At 37.7% G+C, this 18,567-nt stretch overlaps 2 protein-coding genes across 3 annotated transcripts in view; both read left to right on the forward strand.

Annotated features, from left to right (window-relative positions):
- The first annotated feature begins 2,366 nt into the window (after positions 1 to 2,366).
- Positions 2,367 to 18,567, forward strand: part of MRPS6 (mitochondrial ribosomal protein S6) — a 35,824-nt gene continuing 19,623 nt past the window's right edge. Inside the window, exon 1 of one of the 2 annotated variants that reach the window (XM_026664204.2) lies at positions 2,367 to 2,458. In XM_026664204.2, the coding sequence (XP_026519989.1) occupies positions 2,432 to 2,458 (27 nt within the window). In that variant the 5' untranslated portion in view covers positions 2,367 to 2,431. Of the gene's footprint in view, positions 2,459 to 3,124; positions 3,266 to 18,567 lie in introns of those variants that run through there. The other variant, XM_026664203.2, reaches the window with a different exon arrangement.
- SLC5A3 (solute carrier family 5 member 3) lies at positions 3,129 to 17,927 on the forward strand. Its single transcript, XM_026664201.2, has 2 exons — positions 3,129 to 3,265; positions 15,170 to 17,927. The coding sequence occupies exon 2, from the start codon at positions 15,467 to 15,469 to the stop codon at positions 17,597 to 17,599; it is 2,133 nt and encodes a 710-aa protein (XP_026519986.1). The 5' UTR covers positions 3,129 to 3,265; positions 15,170 to 15,466; the 3' UTR covers positions 17,600 to 17,927.

The raw sequence follows: 18,567 nt of genomic DNA on the forward strand, positions 1-18,567 counted from the left end.
GTTCTCATTCCTCCACTCTTTTAGCCATGGTATATAAATAAATGTTGCTTGCAGCCCATTCTTCACCTATCACAGCACAAAATTTCCATTGAGGACTTGGTCACAAAGGATATAGAGTACAAAAAATAATAACCTCCCTTCTGCTTTCTGCCACATGAACCCTATTTTTTTCCTAACAGTACTTCCACCTGCCAGCTGGACAGTCAGCTGACAGACTTGCTACTTAGCTTCAGGCAATTATATTCTGGATTCTGCTGCCTACCCAGAAAATATTGAGCTCCTCTCCCCACCCAGCATAAAAATACTATAGAAGGGAAGGGGAGGGAAGGGGAAGGGAGGCAAGAAAGAAACCCTCCAGGCAGCATAGTACTCAATGAGCAAAAAATATTATTTGCATAAAATCTCTCTTGCTTTCTGCTGCACACTTGAGGAAAAAAGCATAAAATGCTCTGTGTTGCACATAAAAATCTCCCCTCACCCTTCAAAAGATTCTAAGACTACAGTTGCACCATTATGATAGGAAAATGTTTAATTATCTATCAGTGCAGAGGAAGACCTGAACATATTATACTGTGTTGCATTACAAAAGTGAGTCTCAAATATTTTATTGATGATCAAGCAAAATATCTTGTGACCCCAAAAAGTACCTGACCCCAAATCATGTTTGTTGCTCAGAATCACTATTTACAGGAGATAATGACATGTCTAATACACGCAGAATCTGTGATAGCTAATTATTGTTTGTGCTCTAGATATAAATAGTTTTCAATTGTCCCAGAATCAGCCATTGCCCACTCTAAATGATAGGATTTAAATTGACTTTTAGGTGAACTTTCAAACCTAATTGATACATACATGATCACTAATTAATACAAGGTCTTCTGGACAATTCTCTCACACTAACATATAAGATAATTAAGTGAACTAGCAAATTTTTCAGGCTGGAAATTAGATGATTATGAGTTCTAGTCCTGCCTTATACATGAAAGCTGGCTGGATAACTCACTTTCTCTCAGCACATGACATCAGGCTCAGATGACAAGCTAGTTGGTCAAATCCTGGCACAACTAGTCGATCAACACTTGGCTGATTTGAAAAAAAACCACGAATGTTGCACCTGCAAGAAAAACATGATAGAAATAAAGAGAACTAACACAATGCATCCATAAAGTTTCAGAACTGTTGAAATACATGATGGGCCTATCGATACTATAATTATATCAGGCACAACCAATGACTTTCCTTGGACACAAAGGTGTTAGGAAAAACATAACACAAAATAAAAAAGAATAAAAGCCCCTCCCAACCAAACAAATTGATGCCAGAAACCCTGGAATTTGTAGTACTTTTTAATTTGCTGCAGGCTTTTATTGAAATTCAGAATATATCCTCACTCTAAAAAGGTTCTAAAGAGAAGAAAGTGAGCACCTGACTTCTGCCAACAAAGAGCTTATCTCCATCCATCCATCCATCATCTTAGTTCTGCATATGGAAGATGCTGCTTTTCATTGGGTTAAGATTGTAGTTCAGTTATGTGAATATTAATTTATTGCAAAGTGGCAGAGAAGACTGCAAAAAAAGATAGCCTTTACATATTCAATACAGAATAGTTTTCCTTTCCTTTTACCTATTTGGTTTGGATCTGTCCCTCCAATTGCATTAGGTGGTGGTAGTTTAATCTGCACAGGGCTCTAAAGAGGACCTGTTCAAGTTCACATAGGGGTTGTGTTATTTTAGGGAAATGAGTTCTTTGGGTTCAAAGTATCTGCCTCCATCAGGGGAATTCTCTTTTGTGAAGTTTTACAATATAGGACCAGAGGAATCTTTGCCCTGAGTTCTGTAGTTTCTAGTGTCTCTGCATCCTTGGGGTGAATAGCAACTGGGGACTGATTTACACCATATCCTCTACTGGACTCTGATGTTGACATAAGGGGAGGGTCAGGTTTTGTTTTCCTTTTTCCCCTTTCCCCCCTTATTTAAGTGTAGAAGACAATATACTGTATTGTATTCACACCGTTTCCTGCCTCTTTCCCTTTTGGGGCATGCCAATGGTTGTGGAACAGTCCAAATACAAAAGGTATGTTTTTAGAAAGACTAAACTGGCAATAATGGAAATACAATTAGATGGACTATAACAGGGCAGTGAAATAATATTGGGTTCCCATCCCCAATTTATTTTTGGGAAGAGGTTTGAGGTTTATTTTTGCATGTGTATGCTCTCGGTAAACTTATGTTTTTTTTAAAAAAAATGTGAAATGTTAGAGCAGGGGTCTCCAACCTTGGCAACTTTAAGACTTTGGACTTCAACTTCCAGAAGTCCACAAGGCAGAGGAACACGTATCCGGGAGTGTTGCGTCTATAGGAGCAACGATGCTATCTGCTGCACCCCGGAGTTATTTGCGATACAGGCATTTTATCGTTGTTCGTGGGAATGTTCCAAACGTCTGTGGTGTTGTGCGTATGTAGGCAATTTCCCCCACCTTTCTTTCCCGAAGCTTAAGGTTTGCAAACCCACAGGTACTTCTGGAAGCTTCTGGCAGCTTCTGGCAACGGAGGCAGGGAGGACCCTGGCATCGCGAAGCACGGCGGCAGAGCCGCTGTCCATTTCATGTCTGCCGGGCGGGGGTGGCGGGAGGGAAATAGCTTGGAGACCTACAGATATGTGTGTGTGGGGGTCTGGGTTAGAAGGCGGCTTTTACTGGCAGGGGTCTCGCAGGGCAGGCGAGTTCCCATGGGCAGCTTCAAGGGGAAGAGAAGGGGGCGGGATTCAGTGGAAATTTCCACTCTCTGCAGTAGTATTTGCGGCCACGGATGAAAGAGGAGGGGTTAAAAAAAAAACACGGCAGAAAAGGCGGGACGGGCATTACTGTGGGGAAGGTGAGGCAGCGCCCGCAGGCCTCATTTCAAGCGCGGGGCCGCCTTTCCTATGAATTGGACGGGTTGGAAAGAAAGGGTCTCCCGGCGTAATTTGGGACAAGCCCACCTGAAAAAAAATCCCTTTTTTTGCCCCCAGTCCTGGGAGGACAAGGAGAGGGGAGGGCGGGAGAGCAGCGCCGCCTGACGCGAGCAAAGGGGCGGGCCCGCCGGGTGCGCGCAGCAGCCGACCTCTTTTAAACACCCGGCCGCCTCCTGCTCGGTACAGCTGGAGACGCGTCCGATCCTTTCCTGCTCCGCGCTCCCCTTGGTCTGGTGGGGCTGAGCCGCTCCTCTCCCGCCAAAGATGCCCCGTTATGAGTTGGCTTTGATCCTGAAAGCCATGCAGAGGGTGAGTGGGTGTGGACGTTGTGCGATTGTGTGTAGAACCAGCCCCTGCCCTTTTCGGTGCCCTTGCCCTCTTTTTCTCCGCCCGGAGGTATCCCTCTTCCCTTCCCCCTTTTCAGACGCTGTGGTTCCGCGGGCCGCCCAGCTTCCAAAACCCCGGTGAGGCTCCTGCGCGCCCTGGGTTTCTTCCCGGCAGCCCTGCACGTCCGACCGTGTGTCATCCTTCCTCTCCGCCGCAACGTGCGGCTGCGGAAAGGACGGGCCTTTTTCTCCCGCCATTGCTGGCTTTTCTTTCGTTATCGTTCGGCGAATCACTTCGGGAGAGTTCGAGGGCGCTTTCGCAATCCAAACAATTGAAACTCTTCTTCTGCTTCTTAAGCGGCTTCTCCCTTCCCTGAAAGCGCACGTGTAATCTCGTTGCCTTTTTCTTTTCTTTTTAAACACAACGCGATTAAAGGAGGCGCTCTTAGCCGTTTAGGAAAAGGTGCCCTGTTTAAACCACAGTCTATTTTCCCCCTTCCCTGAGCGCTTGGGTTTTTCCACGGGCCGCGCGCCCTTCAAACGCAAGAAATCATCGCCCCGCTGCCCTTGTTAAGTCGTGGCGGTGTTTTATTGAGCCTGATCGCAGCTTTTTTTTTTTTTAAGGACTGTTTCATTTTGGCACTTCTGGAAAGCTGCATGCTTGGTAATTGCTCTCCTGATAGTTGTTAGTCGATCATCTTTTAAATGCTTCTCCCATTGGAAGCTTTTGATTGCCAAGATATACATAAATATTAATTTTATACATATAAATAGAACATAAATTGCTGGGATTGATTTTTTTTTTTTAAAGATGACCCTAGGACGTTTGAAACCAGCTGGGGTTTTCTAGAGCCCTTGAAAGATTGCTTGATTTCTTATCAGTAACTGTGCCTGGTGTTCAAAATAACAGATGGCAAAATAGATAGAATTGGGTGGGAGTCCATAACTCAAGTGCAGAGGGCCTATTTTTCACATTGCAGGTTTGAGATTCATGCAGAAATAAGAATGCTAGAAAATTCTGGGAAAGTTTCCTGAAGCATATAGTGGTGACAGGGTACTGATAAGTGACTCCATATTAAAACAGATTCTGATATTGGTATATACCAGTGGTGGTTAACCTTTTTGGGCTCCCGTGCTGAAATTGCGCTCGCACGTGCAAGCACCCAGAAGGCAATGCTCACACTCCCTGTGCATGCACATGCTACTCCCCCACGCACCATGCATGCACATGCGATCCCTGTATGCTATGTGGCTCTGTGCGTGCGATCCCCCTGCATGTGCCGTGCATCTCTGTGCATGCACACGCACCTCCCACATACCCCTGGCCCCCTGCGCATGGGCGCCAGATATCTGACAATCAGCTGTAGCGCAGGTGGTGTGGGCGGTGTGTGCGCATGCACAGTGGGGCTCTTCTGGGCAACCTGAGCCTCTTCCGGCAGGCGTGCCATAGGTTCGCCATCATGGGTATATACTGAAGAGCATGACAATTTTGAAAAAGGAAATGGAATAATGATTTAAATGTATTTATTCGGGTAAAGTGGTAATGAATGCTTTAATTAGAAATTTTAGTTTTCTCATAAATACAGAAGAGTGTACAGCTCACAGTATTTCCTTGCACTATACGTAATTCTATATGCAGCATAAGTGCAAAGTCCCACTGAGGTTAGTGAAGTTAACTCAAAGGAGATGTTTACAGCCTTAAAACATTTTTGCTTATGGAGGTCTTCACTTGCTAAAAAATTATTATACATATGAGAGGTGTTATATATTCTACATATTATGTTTCTGAATACACATAGTCAGTTTTACTTGAGTTTATGTTTCTGATGTTTGGGACCTGGGTTTGTAGATTTTGGAGTATTGTCACACATTTGTTTCTGATTGCTTACTTTAATGTGTAATTTTCATACATTTCCTGGGGTATGTTCCCATAAAATGCAAGATAAATTAGCTATGTTTCAGGATATACAAGTTGTTGGGCCATATAATTTTGGACCATCTCAGATGTAAAGTACATTTTAAAAATATTTTAGAAAGCATAGACAGATTCTGTTGAAATGGTACCAAACATTTTGGAAGCAGCATTTCTGAATTAAAGTCCAAAGAATTAGGATTTTGCAACTAAAGAGTTCACAATCTGTATAAAACAATAACCCTGGCATAATGTCATATCAGATATTTAAATAAGACTGTCAGCTTATCTATAGAAACAAAGCTTTCCTTCTTAAAAGAAACACATGCCCAAGAAATAGTCTTTATCGATCATCTTTGAGTTCCACGTTTAGATAGAAATCTTCCAAATCATTGCTATGTAGATTTAAAAATACAAATAATTCAGTATGGCTTTTTAATGAACAAACAGCATAAGGAAGGAATTGCTTTAATTTGATCTGCATTTACATTTAGAATTTTCAGTCCAAAAGGCACGGTTGTACTGGTGTATTGCTAGTCAGATGAAACTGTGTTCTGGTGGATAGATATTGCTAAGAACATACATTTTCTGAGGATAAAAATATCTGAATCAATTCAGATATAAATACAATAGAAGCAAGAGTAAGCCATCTAATCTAAAATATTTACAGTATTTGCTATTCTAATGGAACAAAATAAACAACCACCACCCTTTGTCTTAATGACAAAAGTTTAGTGTATTCTATAACAAACATGTATATAAAATAATTTAAACCCAATTGCATATCTCAATAAGCTTGAGATATATTTCTCATTCCTATTTTATGTCCTTTCAGAAATACATGTACTTTATGAACTTGCCCAGAAGAGGGCAAGAGAGCTAAACGTTTTTCTGATTAGAATACAGGTTTTTTTTTCCATTCATGAGAAAGTTGTTCACTGACCTCACTTGTCTAAATAAAAACTGCATACTTAAAATTGACTCCAGAAGTAATACATGTTATTTCAAATTCTTCCTAATGTATTCCTGCAAGTGCAAGGTCTGTTATTTCAAATTACTCAGAGAATTTTGTATTATTTTAGGTTAAGGTAAAGGTTCCCTCACACATGTGTGCTAGTTGTTTCTGACTCTAGGGGGAGGTGCTCATCTCCGTTACAAAGCCGAAGAGCCAGTGCTATCCGAAGACTTCTCTGTGATCATGTGGCCGGCATGACTAAACACCAAAGGCGCACGAAGCACTGTTACCTTCCCACCAAAGTGGTCCCTATTTTTCTACTTGCATTTTTAATGTACTTTCAAACTACCTAGGTTGGCATAAGCTGGGACAAGTAGTGGGAATTCACTCCATTATGTGGCACCAGGGATTCGAACTGCTGAACTGCTGACCTTCTGATTGACAAGCTCAGCGTCTTAGCTACTGAGCCACTGTGTCCCTTATATTATTATTTATATATAAATAATATATTTGTATATAAATAATATATTATTTGTCTTATAATAAAATTTATATATATATATATATATATATATGTATGTATATATGTATGTATATATATATATGTGTATGTATGTATGTATATATGTATATGTATATATATGTATATGTATGTATATAATTTTACTATATAACAAATACAATTTTCCTCAGTATGTTTGAAACTATTGATTTTCTCCTTTTGGTAGAGAGTATTTAGAGATATAACTTACGTATTGGGAAAGAGCAAAGTTCATTGTAGAACAGGTTGTTAATAAGGAAATTACAAAAATATACTGCTTTTCCCCAGTATATAAAGGAATAGAACAAGAATGATGAAAAGCATAGTAATGTACTAAACAGTTAATTTGATCTAGCATTATGAGTTTTTATATCATTTCTTCATTTGGAATTTTTCCCAGTTCTCTGTGTTAGAAATATGAGTTTTCATTTGTGAACTGATTATTGTTTATGGCCAAAATTCTATTCCTTTTGAAAAATTAAACGTTTTCTTAGATGTATTCATGGAGACTAGAACATGGTCGCATTTAGAGATTCCTACTACTTATTGGTTGCTTCTTTGAATTCTGTTGGTTGATTGGCTTGAAAAATGGACACTGACTTTAAAGTATTGACAGTGTGCTTTAAAAACTCTCTTTATGAAATGTAGATAGTCATACATGCTTTTGAAGATATCATTACAGATGATCCTTGACTTATGACCATAATTAAACCCAAAATGCCTGTTGCTAAGCAAGGCAGTTAAGTAAGATTTACTCCATTTAATGACCTTTTTGCCATGGTTGTTAAATCAATCACTGCAGTTAAGTGAATGATGTGATCCTTAACAAATCTGGAATCTCCCCCATTGACTTTGCTTTTTGGAAGCTAGCTGGAGAGGTTACAAGTGGTGATCACATGACACCAGGACAATGCAACTGTCATAAATACATGCCAGTTGCCAAATGCCCAACTTTTGATCATGGGATTGCGGCAACAATAATAAATGAAAACCATAAGTCACTTTTTTCAGTGCTGTTGTATCTTTGATTAGTCACTAAATAATTGGTTGTTAACTCAAGAGCTACCTGTACCAGCAGAATGATGGGATTATTATTATGTAATTGGCAAGTTTCATTGCAAGGCTGTTTCAAGAGTTTAGGGCTCACATCATATATGACTAGCATTAGGGTATATATGTAATTAAGTTTATTAAATTGTGTTCAGAGAATAAAAAAAGACTGGAGAATGAATTGCAGTAAATTACAGTAATATCTCTCCATGTATCTTATTCGATTACATATTGTATGTATATGAATTTAAGGATAAAGTTTTTTTATCATTTTTCTTTAGGGTGTAAATTACTCTTTATATAGGTTGGCAGATGTAGATATTCAATAGATCAATGCCAGTTTAAGTTGGAGCTAATTGATTTAGTTGACATTAAGGAGTGGGTAACTGCTGGCAGGATCAAATAAGGTCAAAGGTATGTGGATTATTTTCTGCATTAACAGTGACTGTTTAGTTTAATTTACTTCATTGTCATTGCATCTCGTACAACAAAACTAAATGCCATCTTCAGTGTACATCATGCATAAGAAAACTATAAAAATAAAACAAAAAACACATCCTTCTCATTCTATACAATTGAATTGAACCCCTGATACTGCATTAATATTATACTATACAGTAGAATTCAATATAGTTACTGCTCTGGGATAAAAGCTATTTTTCAGCCTATTCTTGTTTTTATTGTCCTGTACCATCTGCCAGATAGTAATGGTTCAAAAAAAGGGTGCCCAGGATGAGATGGATCTTTAAGAAAGTTTTGAACTTTCTTAAGGCAGTGGGAGCTATAACGCTCTTCTAAAGAGGGGAGAGGGCAACCAATGATTTTCTGGATTGAACTATTAAGAATGCTACTTCTGTTTAGTTTAAAGTTCCCTGCTGACAGGAAGGCTGTATGAAGTTTCTTGGTATACATGAACTTTGATTAAAAGATGCATGAAAGTAATCTGTGGTACTGATAATTGATTAACTTGAAAACAGATCTTCTCTAGTGCAAATAGAAGATGAATCATAATGAGCCACTGATCTGTTGTAAAGTATCAGTGAACTCAGCTTGAGGAAAACTTGATTTTATTACTCTTGAAAGAATGTAAAACTAAACAGAATTTATTCTAATACAGCAAAGTATTTCTCCTTTTGAATAATTTTGCCTTCTTATTCAAAATATATTTTTGTTTGAAATGGTAAATTGACAATTAACCAGTGCCCATAATTCTAATGTTAAAAATTGATAAGTTTAATAGGACTTACCATTTACCATGATTCACATCACGTGTCTTGCCTTACCTTAAAATACAATATTGATATTTTCTGATGATCATAATAAAATATGCTTAGAAAAAATGAAAATTATAATTTTTTTTATAACTTTGTCCCTTATTTTGATTCCTGTATTAGCAGGAGTTGGTGACCACAAAACTAGTATCTAAGAAGCCTGGAGTATTTTTTTATTTTTTATTTGGTCACCACAGACATGCTAATGAACAAACAGAAAACAATATTTAGCAGCCTGCTAATAAACACCTTTTGTGCTGAAGGGAAGAAAAACCAAGAAGGGACTTTACTGAAAAACCTGTATCTTTACCCAGTGAAGCATTGTATCTACACCTCTTTTCAACTAGCATCCCATCAAATCACATGAAGAAGAGACTCAAATGATAACTGTGTACAAGTTTCCAATTTATTTTTTAAAATATATTTATTAAAAATGGAAACAGAAGCCAGACCATTTTTTAACCTGCAATTACAAAGAATCTTTTTCAGGAAGATATTTTTATGATGGAGACTCTAGGAGGAGGATAAAATTAGTCTGTGGTAGCAAAAAATCAGTAGTATCTTTTCTGATGTTTACTAAAGGTTAGTAAAATGCTACCACCGGTTGGAAAAAGGGCTACCAGATTCCTTCTGATTTTTTTTTTCTTACGATGGGATGGTCATAGAAAAAAAGCACCTCAGAACTGCTTTAAACCTATATTTGTGCTTGCCAAAGTGGTAGTCCATTGCTGACAAAGGGCAAAAATGTAAAGAAATGTGAAAGAAGTTGGGCATCTTCAGACATTCAGTGGATCATTGTTCCATGGGCTTCTATCACTTTTTAAGAACATCTGGAAAGAAAAAATTTCCCCCAGATAAACCTGGGGATAATTTGCAAATCTTCCCCCCCTCCCCAGTCTATTCAGAAGTAAATAAGGCAATTATTTATACATTTGGACTGCAAGATGCCTTCCTTATAACAGGCAAGCAATTGTAAGATCCTGAATTGGAGTGAGTTAATTTACATATTAAAAACAAATAAGTTATAGAAAAACAAATAAGTTATAGAAATTATAATTATAGAAGCCCCTTTGGATAGGCAGATAGACTAGGTCAGGGGTCACCAACCTTTTGGACCTCAGGGACCACCAAACTCATAATTTTAAATCCTGCGGACCACTAATATGAATTTTGACTGACGGTGGCTTGCTGACGTTGGGAGAGTCAGTAGTCGCAAGACTGGCCCTTTGGTCATCCCAGAGCAGCTGTTTCACCTGGGTGCACTGACCTGCCGTGGACTGGAGGAGCTCTTCCGGGATAACCAAAGGGCCAGTCTTGTGACTACTGCAGCTCTGAAATAATGGGACTGACTTTTCCATCAATGTCAGCAAGCCACCCCGGGGCAGATTTCCCTCCCCTGCCATTGGTCTTACCTTCTAGCTCCAGCTCACGTGGCTCTACTCTACTAGGTTTGTGCTTGGCCGAAGGGTGGGCGTGCCATATGGGCAGCACAGCCTTGTGTTTCCACACAGCCTGGATTAATTACTGGGGGCGGGGACATTTCTCTATGGACCACCAAAGTTTTCTTGCGGACCACCAGTGGTCCCCAGCCCACCGGTTGGTGACCACTGGACTAAATTGCAACTTTAAAGGTCATAAGTACAGATTGAATCTTCTAAATTCCTTTGATACTTTTAATACACAAAAATGGTGTATTAATACACAAAAGCTGAGATCTATATTAATAGATTGGGGAACTGGAGTTGATTCATATATTAGGCTCCCATAATTGCATGTGTTTTCACTTTATTATGCACACAAATGTTCTCGTTTCTGTTTGGCTATGGGAACCAATATCTACAGGTTTAATAGATTAAAAGACCGCAGTGTTATACAGACATTTATTTATTACTTGGGTTTTAAATAGAAACAATGGCCTTTTGACTTACAATTGAGCCCAAAACTTCTGTTGCTAAGTGAAGCAGTTAAGTGAGTTTTGCCCCATTTATGATCTTTCTTGCCAAGTGGTTAAATGTCTCCGGCTTCCCCATTGGCTTCGTTTGTCAAAAAGTGGCAAAAGGTGATCACATGACCGCAACCACCATAAATATGAGTCAGTTGTCAAGCACCTGAATTTTGATCATGTGATCATGGGGATGCCACAGTGATCGTGTGTTAATAAGTGTTATTAAAATGTTATATGTCGTTTTTTCAGTGCCATTGTAACTTCAAATGATCACTAAATGAACTGTTGTAAGTCGAGGACTACCTGTGATGTGTTATTTGGTTATGTATTATCTTACTTTGTATGAATTTGGATGTTCAAGGGTTGGAATATTGTCATTTATTTGTGAAGTGCATAATCTTTAGTTCTGCCAGAGATGTAGTGGGTGGAGTAATTAAGATATCTTCTAGGTATTCCATACTATATAGTAGGTTACCATGAACAATGCATCATTAGATTATCTTGTAAATTGTCTTTGATGTTCATTAATTTAGAACGACTACTGCCCCATTGTGTTGGTTTTTCTAGTTTGGGCCGATTAACTAATAATATTTAAGATATCCGATTAAAGCCTTACCCAATAGTTTTTTTTTTCTTTAGAGATGTACAAAATGGTCATACAAAGAAAACTGAATTTGGATAGTTCATATCTAAACAAGCAAGCATGTTCCATGCAGAAGTGTTTTGGGAGGATAGTGTAAGAAAATGTCAAGGAAAGGAAGGCACTGGGATGATTCAGAAAATGTGTGGGTGATTGGATATGCCATTCCTGAAGCCAGCCAGGGGTTTTGGTTGTAGTAATGGCAGATATTGAAAAGAAAATGCTGCAGGTGGTTTTGGTGGTTGTAACAAGTGGCTATACAATTGTGGTATTAATTTTGGCAATTTCATGAGATTTCTTTTCTTTTTACTGGAAAGGATATTATCTGCTCTATACATTGTTGCCTTAGTTACCAAATGGGCTAGTTCTGTACAGAGGTAGAATCTAGAGTTTCATTTCCTTGCCAAAACGTGTAACAGGTCACTTTGAATTCTTTGAATGTGTTTTCTTAATATATAACTTAAATAGCGTATATAACATCTGAATTTATGTCAGTAGATATGTGGATGAAAAATAACTGGTAGCATTAAAATGATTTTTTTTTCCTTGGGAGCTCTTCATTTTAAACCTTTTCTCCTAATTCCTGCTTTTTCTAAGTTATTTCATTTTCAATGATTTTGAAAAATAATCAGATCTTGTATTATTACATTGATGAATTATGTTTATATCAATTGTTCCAGTCAACTTTATTCTAATGTCAGTTATTATATATGCTCCTGTGTTTCTTTTAAGTGTCCTCGTTCCATGGTTGTTCATTTTTTCAGAATATTTACAATATTACTTGCATGAGTCTCTATAATTTCAAACATGGTTACCCTCTCAATTTTAAAGAAACAAAGGATAACATATGAAACTGAAAGGCCCCCACTGTTTTACTGAGGAATTTCCTAGATTACAGTTTTATTTCTCAAAGTTGTAACTGATAAAGGAGAAAGATACTCAGAGTAGCATAAAGATAGACCTATTTTGTGTCCTCAGAAGCATTCTACGGTGGAGGGTGGTGTAGTGAGTGAATATAAGCAGTATTGAAGGTGGATGTTCAGTCACACCCAGACCCAAAATCACTTGTACATGCTGCTGCAACTACTCATACAACCCCCAGCAGCCACCTAGGGACCTGAAATTGCTTGCACATGCCTCTCACTTACTTGCCTGCTTGCCAGCCTATTTGTAAACCATCTGGGACTTGCAACTTCCTGCTGGTTTCCCCACTGACTTTGGTTGTTAGATGTCGGGAGGAAGCTGCAGAATGTCCTCATTTAGCAACAGCAACAAGGACTGCCAGGATTATTGTCACTAAGTGATGTAGTCACATAACATCATGGTTTATGACCACATTGCTTAGTGATGGAAATTCCAATCCCATTATTACATGAGAACTACCTATACTATGAATGCAGTGAAGCAAAGAGATACCGGAGAAATAAGTTTATTTATTTCAATAAATACCTAGATCTTTCTCACAGGTGCTATTGCTGAGCCAGCTACCTGACACTGGTACATCTGATTTCTTATTTTAGCACAGAACCCTACATGTCTTGCTATTAAGCTACATTTTCTTGGAAAGTATCTAGTATTCAATTCTATCAATGTATTTTTGAACTTTGAGCCTATTTTCTAAGTGGTTAGCAATCCCCCTCCCAACTTTCTGTCATCTGCAAATTTACTGAGCAGTTTTTCTATGCACTGCTTTAAGTCACTTTGAAAAACATTGAAGAGCACTTGGTCCCTGGATATATTTATCCATGCAGATGTAGATTTATTAAAGACATGTTGAATATTGTTATTTAACCAGCTGTAAATTCATCTGGTAGTAAGACTATACATCCCTCACTGTTCCGTTTTATAAGGTGGCTATGATCAACTTTATTAAATTTACTGAATTCTATATATATTATATCCAGAGCATTCCTTTAGTCTACTAATCTAATCATTGTAATAATTGAGGAGCTGTGTTAGTTTATGGTGGTCAAAAATCAAGGATGTGGTAATACATTTCCTAACTAACGGCATTTAGTGAAAGGCTTAAACTTTTATGAATTGCAATTTTTATTTCATCAGGTGCTACTAATCTAGCTAATTATTTTTTAAAAAAAGCCATAAAATCTGACACAACCTGTGTTTGACAAACTCATGCAGGTTTCAAATAATTACCTTGTTACTTTCTAAGTGCTTACAAACGCACTGCTTTATGAACTTTCTAGGATTTTTTTTTAGGTACTGAAATCAAGGTGATTTGTCTACAGTTTTTTTTTCCCTTTCCAAAAGATTGGAACAGTGTTAAACAGTTCTTGTCTATTCTGTTCCTTTGATGCTTTCCCTTCACTCAGAAGTTCTCAAAGATTACAGTTAATGGTTCTGAGATCATGTTATCTAATTCCTTAATAGTCAATGATGTAATCCATCTGACCCAGTGACTTGAATTCATTCAAAGTAGTAATTGTTTCCTTAATCTTCTTCTCATGCTTCATCCAAATAAATCTTTTTGGTTATTTTTGCTTTCCATGCAAACCTCCTCTCATTGAGACCCTTTGTCTTCCTAACCCCATTCTTAAAGAGATTTGGACTACTTTCTGATATTTTGCTTTTGTTATATAACCCCCCTTTTCAGAATTTCCTAATTCTGCTGAATTATTTTCCCTTTAGCATTTCCATCCATGAAATCCTTCCCACAATCCTTTCCACATTTTTCTTAGTTTATTGCAGTCAGCTCTCTTGAAATCTAGAACATTAATCTGATTACCTTTAGTTCTCCCTGCCTTCAGTATGGTGAATTCTAGGGTGACATGATAATTATTTCCCAAGGTTTCCACAGCTTCCACTTCCTCAACCTCTTCATGGAGGAAATGTACAACTTCAGCAAAACAACTCCTGAACTCCTCACATTCTTAGAAATCCTCCATCTTGCCAGAATTTAGCTTTGGCCTACTAAAGGTCACCTGCAATACTGCACTTAGACATTATCGTTAGTCATTTTTTTAAAAAAGAAAAATCCATATTGAACATAGAACATGAATATATAAAGCATTTTCATCTTCAAGCTTTGAAGAAATTATGTGAAAAAAATGTGTATGTGCACAGCTGCCATAGGACAAGGGAACTGGGTATAGTGAAGATCAGTTTGGAAAAGAAAATGATTAAAGGTTTTGCAATTAAGTTTATAACACTATTGATACAATATTGCACAGAAACATCAAGTTAGGTAAATCATGTTTGGAGATAATTGATTCTGAAAGAATTGAAGGGTGCAATATATAAATCCAGAATAGACTCCTGTGGTGCTGATTTACCATCATTTTGAATATCAAAACATTCTGTTGCAATTAAGTTAATACTTAGTGCTGCAGGTTTGGTAGTTTATTTAGTGAAAGCATGCACTTTCTTTTACTTTACTAATATATCTTGTTTACAATCCTTGAAAGTTATGTGTTAAATTGTGTAAAATTCAATATTTCATTTCAAAGGGAGGAAAAGCTATGTTCAACTACTTGTTATGACAGAATTCAAGTTTTTCTGGTGCATAGTAAAGCCTTCTCTAATTCAATTTTATCTTTTGTTTTTGCTGCCTTGCAGGGTTGGTACAGTAGGCCTCACTAGACTTAGCTGCAACTAAGAATTTCTCCTACATCAACAAAGTAAATGATGATGCTCTTGTGGATTGGAGAATAAAAGTACACACTAAGTATTTAAGAAGCGGAAAAAACACATTTTATCTTCTCAGATTTATACTGCATCCACTGCTATCAAGACAGCAAACCAAAGGACAGATTTTTGATCCACAGTGTTTGTAAAACTAAACTGATTTATCTTACTAAGGCTCGGGGTTTGTGACCTGGACATCAGCATTTGGAAGTTACTTGTTTTACAAAAATGAGGGCGGCTTTGCAACCAGCAGACATTGCCATTGTGGCGCTCTATTTTGTGCTTGTTTTGTGCATAGGCTTTTTTGCCATGTGGAAATACAATCGAAGCACTGTAAGTGGGTACTTCCTTGCAGGGCGATCTATGACTTGGTTTGCAATTGGTGCTTCTTTGTTTGTAAGCAACATCGGAAGTGAACACTTCATTGGGCTTGCAGGATCTGGAGCAGCAAGCGGATTTGCCGTGGGGGCATGGGAATTCAATGCCTTAATGCTTTTGCAACTCTTGGGATGGATCTTTGTTCCAGTCTACATACAATCTGGAATATACACCATGCCTGGGTACTTATCCAAACGCTTTGGAGGGCACAGAATTCAAGTGTATTTTGCTGTTTTGTCTCTAATTCTCTATATCTTCACCAAACTCTCAGTAGATTTGTATTCAGGAGCATTGTTCATTCAAGAGTCATTGGGCTGGAATATTTATTTATCAGTGATACTTTTGATTGGAATGACTGCATTGCTGACAGTGACTGGTGGCCTTGTGGCAGTTATCTACACAGACACAGTTCAAGCTTTGCTTATGATTATTGGTGCCTTCACACTTATGGTCATAAGTATTAAAGAAGTGGGTGGATTTGAAGAGCTTAAACGAAAATACATGTTGGCGAAACCAAATGTTACATCAATTTTATTGACATATAATATTTCCAATACTAATCATTGCCATGTTGATCCAAAACCTGATGCACTGAAAATGTTACGTGAACCAACTGATGAAGATGTTCCTTGGCCTGGTTTCATTTTGGGACAGACTCCAGCTTCTGTATGGTACTGGTGTGCAGACCAAGTAATTGTCCAGAGAGTGTTAGCAGCAAAAAATATTGCTCATGCCAAAGGATCCACTCTGATGGCAGGTTTTTTAAAACTCTTACCTATGTTCCTTATAGTTGTTCCGGGCATGATATCACGGATATTGTTTGTAGATGATATTGTATGCATCAATCCAGAACATTGTATGAAAGTTTGTGGAAGCAGAGCTGGATGCTCTAACATTGCCTATCCGCGTCTGGTAATGAATCTTGTTCCTGTTGGTCTGCGGGGCCTTATGATGGCTGTCATGATTGCTGCACTAATGAGTGATTTGGATTCTATATTTAACAGTGCCAGTACCATCTTTACACTTGATATATATAAGCTCATAAGGAAGAATGCATCATCCAGAGAACTGATGATTATTGGAAGAGTTTTTGTTGCTTTCATGGTTGCAATAAGCATTGCTTGGGTCCCAATAATAGTAGAAATGCAAGGAGGTCAAATGTATCTATATATACAAGAGGTAGCAGACTATTTGACTCCTCCAGTGGCTGCTATATTTCTTTTGGGTGTATTCTGGAAGCGTTGTAATGAACAAGGGGCCTTCTTTGGTGGGATGGTTGGATTTGCTTTAGGAGCTGCACGGCTAATTCTGGCATTTGTCTATCGTGTCCCTGAATGTAACCAGCCAGACACTAGACCATTCTTCATCAAGAATATCCATTATATGTATGTTGCTACTGGGCTGTTTTGGATTACTGGAATTGTGGTTATAATAGTCAGCTTTTTGACCCCACCACCTTCAACGGAACAAGTTCGTACAACTACATTTTGGTCTATAAAAAAGAGAACCGTGAAAGAAAACACATTAACAGCCAGTCCATATCAAGCAGAAAAGAAGAATGTGTTAAAGTACGGTGTAATGGTATCTTCAAATGGGAAATCTGAAGAAAATGTTAAAAATGACCAGCCTGAAAATGTCAACCTTCTAATTACTTCTAGAGATGACAGCAATCCAGTGATTTCTTTGAACTCTGAAGTTGAAACACCAGTTGATTGTTACTCTAATGGACAGGCAGCTCTTATGGGTAACAAGAAGAGTGAAGAGGAGACTGGGAGTAATAAGAAAGACTGGAAGTTTATAGATTGGTTCTGTGGCTTTAAAAGCAAAAGTGTGAACAATAAAGCCATCCAAGATAAGACGGAAGAAGAGACTATTTGTCTACAAATGCTGGAAGAGACTCCAAAAGTTAAATTATTACTTAATGGTGGATTATTTTGTGTGTGTTCTCTTGGAATATTCATGTTTGTTTATTTTTCATTGTGAACAGTTTTTAAAGAGTGTGACTTGACATTCAAAAAACAGACAACAGGTCCTTGGAGAAATATATAATTAGTGTGTTGTGTGTCTTATATCTCAAGCTTGCTTTGCATTATTGTTTTCAACCAGCTTGAAAATCATTACAAATCCTATAGCTTAGCGTTTTTATTTCAGTGCAGAATGGGGATTTTATTCAGTATCGAAAGTTGAATTTCAATATATCTAAGTAAGAAATTAGCTTATTAAAATAATCACAATAATTTGCAAATGGTCAAGGTGAAACTAGTGCAAATGTTGGTACTAACACTTCAAATATTAATAAATTACACATAAACAGTTATGAGTCATCTTAATAACAATGTCTGATTATTTTCCTTTTACCCAGTACTCAGAACATTATTTTTGACTAGATTCCCAACAAATATCTAGTATTAAAACTGAATTACACAACTCTTGATAATTCATATCTAAAACTATTATGCACCACTGAGTATAATACTTCCCTTTCTCCATTCATTAAATGAAGTATTTATCAATAATAGCAGTAAAAAAAATTCAAATTATGCAAAAAGAATGGTCCAGTTCACATCTCCCTAGTTGATATTCTGCATATTGATTTAAGTCTCCATTGCAAAATATGCTATTTTTGTGTTATAGTTCAGATTACTTGGGAGACAAAAAGGCAGTCTAAATGGTGGTAAGACCAAAAAAAAAGGCCCTCAATTATGTTCAACTAAAAATACTTCTTGGATAGGTTGGGATGTTTTCTTAAAATTGAATTTACACATTAACATTGTAAGTTTACAGTGATTCTTCCAACCTCTTGCAGAATGAAAAGGGGGGGAGGGGAAACCCTCTAGCATCCTCTTTGTGAAACTACCTTTTGCGAAATCTTTTTCACGGTGTGAAAAAAAAGCCACTGTGAAATAAGACCTTTTTTTAAGTTTGGACTTTAGTGACAACCCCCCCCTCCC

Source organism: Notechis scutatus, chromosome 5 (genome assembly GCF_049901735.1).
Source record: "Notechis scutatus isolate UNSWTSFEM ecotype Mainland chromosome 5, rNotScu1.2, whole genome shotgun sequence".
Taxonomy (NCBI): domain Eukaryota; kingdom Metazoa; phylum Chordata; class Lepidosauria; order Squamata; family Elapidae; genus Notechis; species Notechis scutatus.